We start from the raw sequence: 12,859 nt of genomic DNA, 5'->3' as shown, positions 1-12,859 counted from the left end.
CCCCGGTAGCTGGGCTCTGCCTCCCCCCCGGGCAGTCCCGCCCGCTCATTGAAGGAGCGGGGGTGTTGCTCCTAGTGCAGCTAGCGAGCGGACGGGACGGGGCGGTACCTGGAGGCGGGCGCGCGGCGCGTGGCGGGCGGCGGGGCAGTGCAGCACCTCCTGCACCTCGCCGGCCTCGCGGTCCGAGTTCTTGCCGAAGATGAGGCGGGCGCCGGCGGTGGCGGGCGGCAGCGCCACGAACGTATCGCAGGAGCGCGGCTCCCCCAACCCCGCCATCGCGGCCATGGCCCTGACCCTGCCCGGGCGGGGCCGCCGGGTCGCGGGGCCCCGCCCTTGCCGGAAGCCCCGCCCCCGCGCCGGAAGCGGGGCACAAGGCCGGACGGGAGGGACGTACGGACGCAGCTGGGCTCGGGGCAGTGGCGCTCTTAGCTGTGGCCGCTGTCGCTGCCCGCCGCCGCCATCATGGGGAAGTCGTTCGCCAACTTCATGTGCAAGAAGGATTTTCACCCAGCCTCTAAGTCCAATATCAAGAAGGTGAGGACGGCGCGGGCGGACACACGCCCCCCCCCCGGGCACGGGCTCCACCTCGCCAGAGATAGATACCCTGTGGCCCCCCGGGCAGGACCGACGGGTCTCTCCCTGCCTCCCTGGGCTCCTGAGGGACTAAAGAGCGGGAGAGGGACAGACCCTGGTCTCCCCTGCCCGTTTGCCAGAGTGTGACCCGCTGGTCCCCTGCTCCCCCGCACGGGCACCCTAGGGGCAAGGGGAGGCTGACCCCGCCTGGCCCCCCGGGAGGAACCGGTCCCCCCTCCCCTCCGCTAGCTGTTCCGGGGGCCATAACTCACTTTCTAGCAGCTCAAGCTTGCCCTGGTGGGGAGAGTGTGGGTCATGACCTGTCCCCCCTCCAGGGGCACACACAGGCCTGAGTGAACCTGGGCTGCAGGGCTGTCCTGGCTGTGGAAGGCCCCAGCTTGGAGCATTTCTAGGCATTATTGTTGTCTGTGTTACATCCAGAAGTGGCAGTGGCAGGTGGACACTTTCCAGCAGAAGAGCTGGGGTCAGACCAGGAGAGCAGCTAGGTTGGGGAGGTGGGAAGAGACACTAGAGCTTGCAGGAAGGTTTATTCAAAGAATTGTGATTCCTTCGTGACTCCCTAAGGAAGCCCATTTATCAGCATCAGCAAACTGCGCACATAGTCCTCAGCTTTGTTTTCCGTTGGCAAAGCAAATCTAAAAAATAGCAAATTTCCTAGCATAACAGCTCTGTGGACATGCTATTGCTGGGTGTTGCAGTCATTGACATATCTACGTTTGTAGGTTACAGGTTTCAGCCTGTACTGGGAGGTCCAAATCATGGTTGGGGGCACTGTAAGTAATAGATAGCACCCTATAAAAGACCAGAAGTAGGAAAATGATATTTTCTAACTTTTCAATATGGAGGTTACTAGAGTAGTGCAGGAAGGAAGTATGTTGTCCTTTTTATTTTAATACTTTAACACAGTTATTCAACGTATCACAGACCAGTAACACTCTTCAAGCTTCTGCCCAAGACAGATTTTTCACGTGGATCATATCTGCGTAGAAAATTATGCCTGGTTCAGTTAAAATGCAGTAATACAATTCCAGAAGAACTTCCTATTTATGTGCTTTTATTCTAAAGCAAGTGCTATTTTTCTGTTATAACTTAATACACAAGTATCCCCACACTCAGTTATTAAGAATACCTATTCCTGAATAGCCGTTTTGGAATAACTCCATTGTGGACAGACATAACTGTTAGTTTCTTGTGCAATTATGCCAGTATAAGTTGTTACAATGGAATTGTTATTGTCCACATGCTCCTATAGTTGGGGTCAAGCCTCTGTAACTTCAGTTCAGTTTTGAGTATGATTTCTGTATTTTTTTTCAACAAGTGACTCTGTCATAACTGCATTTTCACTTTGGCATAATACATAATGTAAGGAAAGTGGTCAGTATTTTTCTGTGAGATTAAATTTGCACATAAAAATCAATATATGATGAATATATTATATGTGAAATTAACAGCCCAAAGGATAGCATCTAATACCTATATTAAATGAGACTACTGTGCGCTAAAATTTACAATCACAAGATAGGAAATTACACTGGCTAAATAAAAAGGTTGACCCTGCAACGGGTTCATTGGCTGAAATGAATACAAGAAAAATGTCTGCTTAGTAGGGGTGTGCAAAATGGGCCTATTCAATTTGGATTTGGATTTGGCCCAAATCGGGGGACAGCGATTCAGATAGTTGATTCGGATGACTGTCCCCAATTCGACTCAGCCGAATCTGAAGATTCAATGCTGCTTCAGAGAATTAGCAATTAAAGCTGTGTCTATGGCTGAAATGTTTTTTCTACATACCTTGAGATACCAGGTGTGGCTCATGAACGCTGTGATGCTGGGGCGGATGGAGCGTCTCACAGGAGCGCAGGGGGCTCCTCAGTGTTCTTGGCGACATACCCAGAAGTGGACCATAAGTACTTCCAGTCCACTTCTGGGTCCACCAGGGGGTGCCTCCTGCACCCTCTGTTAGGCAATCAGCCATGGGGGGGGACCCCAGGTGCCCCCTCAGTCCCAGGAGGCACCAGTCACTGAGCCAGGGGGTCGAGAGGGAAGCCTCCCAGCGCACTCCCCAGCAGACCCAGAAGTGGACTGGAAGTGCTTCTGGTGTGCTTCTGGGTCTTCGGCCAAGCGTGCTGGGGACCCCTTGTACTGCTGTGAGACACTCCATCTGTCCCAGCATCTCAGCGTTCGTGAGCTGCCTCGTACCTTGAGGTGTGTAGAAAAAATATTTGAAGATGTATCTATGTCCAGATCTCTGAATTACTCCGAATCAAATCGGACCCCCCAAATTGATTCAGAGAGATTAAAGGGTTTCATGATTCAATTCGGAAATTCGGCCACCTAATCAGACCAAAGCTTTGTATGGCCCTACTGCATAGGGCAGGGTGGGGGCAATGATTTTTGGGAAGAGGGCTGCTTAATGAAGTTTGGCGAGCTGTCAAGAGCCGCATGGGTAGGCCTGCCCCTTGACAGGTGCCCTGCCTCCTGGCTGCCATCTTGAGACTAGAAGCCCCACCCCTGGCATTTGCCACCAGAAGTTCCTCCCTTTCCCCCCCAGAAATACTGCTTTGCCGGGGGGAGGCAGGGCTGCCATCTTAGAACCAGAAAAAATCAAATCATACACTAGAAGTCAAACACCTACTATAACATTGTTACAGAAAATATTTTTTTCGTGATTTGTATTTGTGTACTGTATATAGAGGTAATTGCATAATAACTGAAAAATAAATTCTTAGTCTTTTATATTATGTGGAGGGGTGTGGCTGGGTGTGTGTGTGGGGGTAGGTGGGTGTGTGGGTGGGGAGAGTGTGGGAGTGTTTATGGTGGGTGTGGCGGGAGTTTGTGAGGGGGTGTGGCTGTGTGGGGGGCATAGGGAATGTTGGGTGGTTGTGTGGCATTTGTGGGGTGTGGGTGTGTAGCTCTGGAATACACTGGTCTCTGGAATACAGTCCTCTCCTGCAGTCAATGCAGGCAACGCTGATATGTTTGTGTGGGGTGTGGGAACCGCCCTGCATCCCCCCCCCCCAACACAGCAGCAGGCAAGGGCACGGGTGTTGGCTCTGCACATCACTGTGAGGAGTGTAGCCCCGCTGAGCCGTTTGTTTCCCCAGCACTCCACACGCTTGGTATGGACAGGAGAAAAGCCCCAGGCTCTGGAGCTGGCTGCTTCTGCCACTACAGCCCTCTCCAGTGTCTCGGGCTTCCCTCCTGTGCCCTGCAAGTGCAGGGAGTGCCAGGGAAACAAAAGGCTCAGCAGGAGCTGCACTCCTTGCAGCGCTGGCTGGAAGCAGTTGCCAGGCACCATCGCCAAGCAGATCACCACCCCAATGGCTGCTGCTGCCCTGCTACCTGCCAGGGCTGTGTGGCATGGGGGAAAGTCCCCATGTCCCTCCCCCCTTACACGCCCACCCTGCCCACCTGAGCTCTGCACTGCTGCCATCCCCCTGGCTCCGCACTCCCACTCAGCTGCCGCTTCCCCTCCCCACTTCCTATCTGCTGCCTAGAGAGAACGGCACACCAGGGAAGCCTGCAGCAGCAACCTCACCCATGCTAGCTGGGCCAGCCCTTCCATCCACAAGGGTGGGAGTGAGGCATAATGGGATATGTTGGGGGCTGGTATAGGTGCCTTGCTCCCACCCTCATACTGGCCCCCTGGCTCAGTGACTGGTGCCTCCTGGGTCTGGGGGGGCACCCAGGCTCCCCCCCTGGCCAGTTGCCAAGCCTGGAGGGCACGGAGGGGGGTCCCCCATGCGCTTGGCGGTGGACCTGGAAGTATCCACTTCTGGTCCACTTCTGGGTCTGCTGCCAAGCACGTAGTGGGGCCCTCCATGTTCCTGTGGGATGCTCCATCCGCCCCACCTTTGCAGTGTTCAGGAGCTGTGCCTGGTACCTCGAGGTATGTAGAAAAAATATTTAAAGCTGTGTCTATGGCCAAATCGCTGATTCTCTGAATCAGCATCAATCTTCAGATTCAGTTGAATCGAATTGGGGACAGTCATCCGAATCAACTAATTGAATCACTGTCCCCTGATTCGGGCTGAATTTGAATTGAATATGGCCTGTTTCGCACATGCCTAGTAATAGGTACTCAGATCAAAGTGTAGCATCAAGCCAAACCAGTGACTGGCTTGCCTGCTAATTGCACTGAGCTCAGCATTGCACATACCCATTGTGAAAGAGTGCACAGAAGCATCTTTTCTCTCCCTGTGGGTGAGGGGGGTTAAGTAACTTACGAGTTCTTAAGCCATCAAAGCTTTGCTTACAGCCAGCTCACCACCTCTTGGTTTATTCTGCTCTTCAGGCTGCTGTTGTGACCCACAAGGATGTTGTGGCATGGTTTTTTGGGACTGACTTATTTTCCTACCCTGCTGAGATTCATACCTCCAGCTGCTTCTCACAGCCCAGATCACCTTACTTCCTGCTGTTGCCATGTTCTGAGAGGGGTGTAATGCAATTGACAAGTCCATTTTTATCACTTCTGTTTGATCTCAATAGAGGAAAACAAGCTGATGTTGAATGATGATATTACCTCTGCTTAATACCCTTGCATATCGTTGATTTCCTTTTATTAGCTTACTGGAATCCTGCTGGTTAGAATTCCATAAGTCTTATCCCATTGCAATACATGTTTTAATTTTAATTGTATATACACAATCAGGAAAAAATGTCTTTGGAATTGCATCACACTTACTTAATATTTGTAACATAATGTTCGTTTGTTGTACAGACAAAGCACGCACTGATGTTATTTTTCCAGATGTGATTTATTATGGTTATACTTTTTCTTTTGCATAAGTGGTGACTTGGTAAAAACATAATTCTAAACATGTTATCAAAAAGTATATTGATTCTAAAGTAATTTTATGTGCAGTAATGTTTTATTTTTATAACGAAAGTAATTAACTAGTTTGTGTGTTTTTTGTTTTTTTTATATAGGTATGGATGGCAGAACAGAAAATATCTTATGATAAGAAGAAACAAGAAGAGCTAATGCAACAGTATCTTAAAGAACAAGAATCTTATGATAATAGGTGAGGACTAAAAAGAAGAACCAACAAAACTGTAGCTTTCTCTTTCCTTGTATATAGCTGGGTTGGCCAACCTGCAGCAGGGATGCCACAAGTGGCAGATAGGGTAGGGAGCAGAAAGCAGACCAGAGAGCACAGGGCAGGGGGGCAGAAAGCTGAGTAGCAGATTGGGTATGGGAAAGGAATCAGAGTGGCACTTGAGGAGGATGTGGGGTTAGTCTGTGGCATGTCTACCAAAAAGGTTGGCCACTACCGATATGTAGCGATGTACAGAAGGAGGCAGCTTACCCTCAGATGTTTTGAAGCATCTCCTGTACCAGCTCTTAAATTTCCCCTTAGCGGAAAAGAGTTCTCATTCCTCTGGGACAGTGATTTGCTAATTTGAGTCTGCTTGAGGGGTCATGAGTGTGTTTTATGAACTTTCTTTTTTTCTCCTACTTGCTCTTCCAATATTCCTTGTGTATTTGAGTAAGTGCCGTACTACATTCTCTGCTTGGGGTAACAGGTAACCTTACATGGTTCTACATTTACATTGTGCATATCTGTTTTGCACAGTGCGGTTAACACAGAATTGACTTAAAACATTCATTGTTATGCTGTGCAGCATTGTCTGCAAAGTCTTTGATCAGTGTCTACATTCTTTTGATATTTAACTCATTGTATTAAGATTAACAGACAAGAAATTGTGAAATGTCACAATTCCTTTGTGAATCTCTTTCGTGTGTTTTACATTAGTCCTCCAAAGAGTTATTTTTAAAATGTGGATATTTCATATCCTGTGTCCTAAAATCCATTTAATTTTTAGATTGCTTATGGGTGACGAGCGTGTGAAAAATGGTCTTAACTTCATGTATGAGGCCCCACCTGGAGCAAAGAAAGGTACTTCTGATTCATTCTTTTGTTACAGCTAACAAGAAAAAAAGAATTTTATACACAACTTCTTTAAAAAAAATTGAGGTTGCAAAGACATAGGCAGTCAAACTAGGAAATGCCTGATTAAAAGTTTCCTGTGTAATTGCAATTTAACTCCCTCTTCCCACTGTGTGTATGCTGTATGTATTCGATTCTTAACGACATAATCGCATACTACTCATTTTTTTTTTTTTTTAATATCTTGGATCAAGAAGAAATTGGGGAACAGTTTCCCTGTGGGAAGAGAAAAATAAAAGTTTCATGGCAACAAGAAGAGACATCTTGACACAAAGGTAGCTCTTCTGCTGAGTCTTAAGCTTCTGCTCTAAGGCATGCTAGAACTCAACGAAATGGAGAAGGTAGACCCTCATTTAACCCTAATATGATTCTTGAACATGTCTGAAAAATATAACAGGTTCCAAACAACTTTCAGTCTGATACCGACACCTAGAAAACTTCCATCTGCGCAGTTAGTTTGGTGAAGTTAGGCACCTTCCTTTAATTTGCTTATATTATGAAGTATTGGGCTACCTTACTTATTGCAGTGCTTTGAAGTCTAAAAAACTACTAGTATCTTTTTTTATATGTTGGGCATTATTAAAAGTTTAATGGGTGGCATGAATAAGGTAGAAGAGGTAGGGGAGAAGAAAAAAGAAATTACAATGGAATGTGCAAGTTTAAACCCCATCCTCATCAATAAATTAAGTGACTGTGGCATTGATGCCTGCACAGTGGACAGGTTGTACTCAGCCTGGCAAGAAGTGAGCAGTGGGGTACCCCAGGGCTCGGTCCTTGGGCCCGTGCTGTTTAACATCTTCATCAGCAACTTGGACGAGGGGGTGGAAAGCACGCTGTCCAAGTTTGCTGATGACACTAAGATGTGGGGCAAGGTGGACACACGTAAAAGGAGAGAGAGGCTGCAGACAGATTTAGACAGACTATAAAAGTGGGCAGACGAGAATAGGATGGGGTTCAGCGTAGACAAATGCAGGGTGCTGCAACTTGGGAGACAGAATCCACAGCATACATACAGGCTGGGGAGTTCCTTCCTTGAAAGCACAGAGGCGGAAAGGGATCTTGGAGTCATTATTGACTCCAAGATGAACATAAGCTGCCAATGCCAGACTGCAGCCAGCAAGGCCAGCCATACCTTGTCATGCATCCAAAGGTGCATCTCAAGCCGGTCCAGAGAGGCGATTCTCCCCCTCTATGCGACTTTGGTCAGGCCACAGTTGGAGTACTGCGTCCAGTACTGGGTGCCGCGCTTCGAAAAGGATGTGGCCAGCCTGGAGAGGGTTCAGAGGAGGGCCACCTGCTTGGTGAGTGGGCAGCAGGGCAGGCTAGATGATCTGTTCAGGTCCCTGCTGACCTTAGCTACTATGAAACATTTACGAAATAGGCTTTCAATGGGTTGGTCGTATCTGGAAACTTTGAACAGAAAAAATCTGAATCCATGGTAGAAATTTCTGGAAATCAGTGGGATTTTTTTTATTTTTAAGCATGTTTTATAATTATATTTTATTATAATTATAATTCAAGTCAGGGGTGTTGAATTCATCTGTCCCCTAGAGCCAGGTGATTGGCACAAGGCTGGTCCATGAGCGAGATCAGCCACATAGATACCCCCGCTTACATGTTTGATCCAGCACATGCAGCACCCACCCAGGCTGGTTTGGGATGCTGGCCCAAGTGGGCACCAGAAGTGGCAGCACCACCTGGGACCCAGTTGCAGCAAAAGCTGTGGGTGGCAATGGTACCCAGGATCCAGTTGTAGCACAGGGCCAGTCCAGTGCAGCATGTGGGTCAATGGGACAGCACTGGGGGCCAGATTATGGGGCCCCATGGGCTAGGTCTGGCCTACAGCCCATATGTTTGACACCTCTTATTTAACTTAAAGACTTCTTAAAATAATCCTTAAAACACTGCCAATTTAATCTTTTTCAGACACAAATATAATAACTTCTATTTTTATTATTAGCATTAAAATTACTTTTTTAAATTACTATCAAAATATGGGAAGTCTTGTTTTTCCTAACTTTTCTGATGGTATTTTGTAGACACTATATTCTCTTTCCCTGTGGAGCTAGTTTTCCCTGATCTCCTGATTTATCCTTAGTGAGAAATGCTTTTTCATACAGAGCCACAAAACTAAGCAATGAACATATAGCCTGACAAGGTGTCAGAATAATTGAGTAGCAGAGAAAAAACACTTAGCTAACTATAAATCTTATTGTTGTCATAAACTATGTCAGTTTTACGTTCTGCTGTATCCTTAAGGTAGCAGCCCCTGTGGGAAGCAGATAAATGGTTATCCAGAAATACAGATATTTTTAAAACCTATTCTGAAAGTATGGGCAACAAACTAGTAACCACAAAGGAAAATGGGGCAGTGATTTGCCATACTTTTGCTAGTCCACAGAAACTACTAGTGTGAGTGCTCTTGCCCAGTGCTAGATGAAATATAAGCTGAGGTGACTCTAGACTGTGAGGCTGGAATGCAATATAGGCATTTACCATAGAACAGCCGACAAATAGCAAAACCCTGCCTAACTTTTGTGTCTGCCCCTGCCCTAAAAATTCCTTAACCATACTTTAACGAACAATGTTTTTAAGTTACAGGATTGGTGCTTCTGGCTTTCAAGTCTTCGTAATATATTTGGAATTTCCATTTAAGAAGAAATGTGTTCACATGAAAAATATAATTTTGTTAAATAATGTTCCTTTATAAACATTTATTTCAAATACAGAACACAGTCCTGCAAACATTTACACACTACCTATTGAAATCAACTAGTCACTGTAGTAAAATGTAAGTTTTGGAACACTAGCAAAATTAAGGTCCTAGATATTGGCACATCAGATGGTTTTGATACTTTGCTTCCACCAATAAATGTAGAACTGAAAAACAAACTGCAGAAGAACTATATGACTTCACTGAAGTACTTCTGAATAAAGTTGGAAAAACTTGAGAAGAAAGAATACTGTATATATTTGCCACAGCTATATAATTAGATGTTTGTTATTTTTCAGTATTTGTAATATTGATTTACAAGAGGTTAGTTGTATACTAAATTGATCTTTTAATGTAAAGTATTTCCTGACAATAGGTAGTGATATTATTATATAAACCATTCATATTTAATTTTCAAAGTATATATAAGCAATCTATTGAGTGTATGATTAATGTAGTCTTTGTTGTTTTTTCCTCATACTTTTCTGACATTCAAACAAGAAACGAAAGAGGTAATTCAATAAGTCAGTTCTTAATACTTTTTATTTACTTACTTTTGAAATGTGATATGGGATTTTCCATACTGCTGTGTTTGTTTTTACAGCAAGAGGGAGAGACTGAATACAAATTTGAATGGCAGAAAGTAGCTCCGCGAGAAAAGTAAGTATAAAATCCGTTCTTAGTGATAATATACAGACCTCTCTTTATTTGCTTTTTCTTCTGGACTATTCCTGGGAGGTGGTTTTCCTTTGGTTAATCTATTAAGTGCTAATCTTACTGCCTTCTACTTCTCTTATGCTATCACAGTTTCACAGTTAAGCTTCTAATGTTGGAATACATCACTTAGTCTGTCAGCTTAGTTTTGTCTCTTGTCCGAGTTCTGGGTTCACATTTCAGCAAATCAGTTTTACTATTTGACACTTAAGTATGGCTTTGAAATAGACTTGCATCCTCTGTACTACACTTTTTGTAGTAGCTATGGATATGATACTTTTCTTAGTTATTTGATTTCTATTTGTTACTCGGTCTTGAAAACTTAATCTTTCTTTCTGTGTGTGTGTGTGTGTGTAACAGATATGCTAAGGATGACATGAATATCAGAGATCAACCATTTGGTATCCAGGCAAGTTACATAAATTTCACTTTGTGGGGATCTTAAGAATATGTCAGATGTTTGTCACTGGGCACTTATGTGGACTTTTAATTTTCCTCATCTCTCAATCAATTTATAAGCTTTGCGCCTAAGTACTAAAACAGTACTTAGTGTCTAACTGGTGGGCTAGGGCCTACATGCAACTCCTGAGGAGTTAAATCATGGCCCCCAGGCTCCTGATCCAGGTACTGTTCCCCCCTTTGTTTGTCCTGTTGCTGCCTCCAGAATCCCCAGGCTGTCCCCACCTCCAGTTCCCACTGCCTGTCTCCACCCCTGGGGGTGGAGAGGAGCAGTGCACCTCATGGAGCCAAAAAAGCCTCTGGTCATAGGGCTTGGGAAGTCTGGGGCAGGGACCGCATCATGTCTGTACGCACAAGAGACCTGCATGGTACAGCTGGGGCAGCACAGGAGATCATTGGTTCATGTGGCGGGTGGCCCCCTCAGCCACTCAGAAGTTGGACAGCACTGTACAAGAAGACGGGAAGATTTGTTAGCTCAGTTCCATCAATACTCTTTGTTCTTTAGGTGCGGAATGTGAGGTGTATTAAATGCCACAAGTGGGGCCATGTAAACACTGACCGAGAATGTCCTTTGTTTGGTCTTTCTGGAATTAATGCAAGTTCAGTTTCCAGTGATGGTTCAGGTAGGCATTAAGAATGTATTTTAAATGTTTTGAAAAGATAGTAACCAGACTTGTTACAGGTTTCTCAGTTCTAAATTAGGGATATATGATTACATCCTACTTCAAACAGATGAAATAAGCAAGGATTCTTCATTCAAATGCAGTTTCCTTTTATAATATCACGATAGTCATATTTCAGATTCAAAAGATCCGATTAGTAATGATTGAAAAAAATCATTTGAATATTGTGGTGACATTGCTCTGTCCCTTTTCATGGGCAGTTAGGTCTGAAGCAGCCTGATTCCCTATATCAGATGTAAAAGAAGATACTTTTGTGTTAAACAAGTTAGTATGATCAGTCATCAAAATCATACAGCCACAATTCAGACTGAAACCGAGAGCAAGGACAAGTAAGGGTACACTGATTCAGACTGAAAATGGATTTTTTCCCTCTAAATATTTAGACACTTCATAGATCTAATAGGCAAATAATTCACAAGTAATAATTTCTTTTTGTCACTTTGCTTGTTGAGTAGAAATATGCTTTCAGCATTCAATTATATATTAAATTATTTGGTCTTTCTCCATTAGTAGGTATGACACTATTTTAAATGAATAAGATGACTAATTTTTTTTCAGCAATTAAAAAAGTCATTTGTACCAACATTGTGACATCTTAACCCTTTTTTGCAATCATAATAGCAAATCTGTAAGCGACTCTAGATGCCCTGAAAGGGGCACGTACTAAAAACAAACAAAGCAAAACAAGGGGTCTTCATACTGAGACGTTCCACTTTGGATCATACAAAATGTTATGGTGATAGAATGAATTGTATTTTCAGTTCAGATGCTCATTAAGATCTTTGCAGTCAGTACCCTTGGTAATGTTCTGAGAGAAGCTATAGATTAGAGTTGAGTTCTCTCTTAGCATACCAACTCCCTTGCTATATCTAGCTGGACTGGTTCCAAAAGGCAGAAAATGGTTCAGTGGGGTGAAACATCAGAAAATGTTTAAAGAAATGGTGTGTTTTCATCCATAGTTGCTACAGTATTAGGCACTGTTTGAAAATTGTACCATCCTAATAATAGCCTACTAGTTGATGGCAGTTATCCTAAGCCTGTATTCAAGGGCTAACAACAGGGGCAGGCAAAATAAGGCCCACAGGCTGGATTTGGCCTGCCAAACACTTTCTTCTGGCCTTTGGTACCCACCAACTAATTGTACTCCGCCAAGCCCTTCTGCTCACAAGGCGCCCACTATACACACCCCAACATACCCTATTGCACCTCACTTCCACCCTTGTGGACAGAAGGGCCCAGCCCAGCCAGCACACAACTTCTGAGCATGGCTGCTGCTGCTGCCACTGCAGCTGCCAGGGGACCTGCTACACTTTATCCGCATCTCACTTGCTCTGGGCAGCAGGTAGGGGAGCAATGGGGGCAGGGTCAGCAGAGGAGCTGCAGCTGGGTGGGAGCACGGACCATGGGGCTGGCAGCAGTGTGAAGCCTGTGCCCAGGGGGGTGGCAGCAGCACAGAGCTTGGGTGGGCAGGTTGTGGGTGTGAGGGACAGTGAGAAGGTGTAGGCACCCCCCTGCTCCTACCCATGGCGCACAACCTCAGCTGATGGTAGCAGTAGGCAGGGGTGCTTGGGTCGCTGGTGCCTGGTGGTGTGCAACTCTGGCCAGCACTGCACATGAGGGCAAGGAGCACAGCCCAGCCAGGCCGCCTCTATCACCAGGGCTTCCCACAGCGCACATTCAGTTTCCACATTCACATGCTGGTGGAGAGAAGCTCAACACGCTGGAGCCAGCTGCCTTCACTACTC

The 12,859-nt window shown here is 45.5% G+C and overlaps 2 protein-coding genes across 2 annotated transcripts in view; one reads left to right on the top strand and one right to left on the bottom strand.

Annotated features, from left to right (window-relative positions):
- The window catches only part of SCRN3 (secernin 3), a 20,840-nt gene extending 20,537 nt beyond the window's left edge, over window positions 1-303 (bottom strand). Inside the window, exon 1 of the mRNA XM_019522948.1 lies at window positions 109-303. Within this exon, the coding sequence (XP_019378493.1) occupies window positions 109-285 (177 nt within the window). The 5' untranslated portion in view covers window positions 286-303. The remainder of the gene's footprint in view (window positions 1-108) is intronic.
- Window positions 304-355: 52 nt separating this feature from the next.
- CIR1 (corepressor interacting with RBPJ, 1) overlaps window positions 356-12,859 on the top strand; it is a 43,814-nt gene continuing 31,310 nt past the window's right edge. Inside the window, exons 1-7 of the mRNA XM_019522941.1 lie at window positions 356-534; window positions 5,524-5,618; window positions 6,421-6,494; window positions 9,760-9,770; window positions 9,863-9,918; window positions 10,333-10,381; window positions 10,937-11,054. Coding sequence (XP_019378486.1) covers window positions 463-534; window positions 5,524-5,618; window positions 6,421-6,494; window positions 9,760-9,770; window positions 9,863-9,918; window positions 10,333-10,381; window positions 10,937-11,054 — 475 coding nt within the window. The 5' untranslated portion in view covers window positions 356-462. The remainder of the gene's footprint in view (window positions 535-5,523; window positions 5,619-6,420; window positions 6,495-9,759; window positions 9,771-9,862; window positions 9,919-10,332; window positions 10,382-10,936; window positions 11,055-12,859) is intronic.

This window comes from Gavialis gangeticus, unplaced genomic scaffold (assembly GCF_001723915.1).
Source record: "Gavialis gangeticus isolate Ggan-Ray unplaced genomic scaffold, GavGan_comp1, whole genome shotgun sequence".
Lineage (NCBI taxonomy): Eukaryota > Metazoa > Chordata > Crocodylia > Gavialidae > Gavialis > Gavialis gangeticus.
This window is presented reverse-complemented; position numbering and strand designations above follow the sequence as displayed.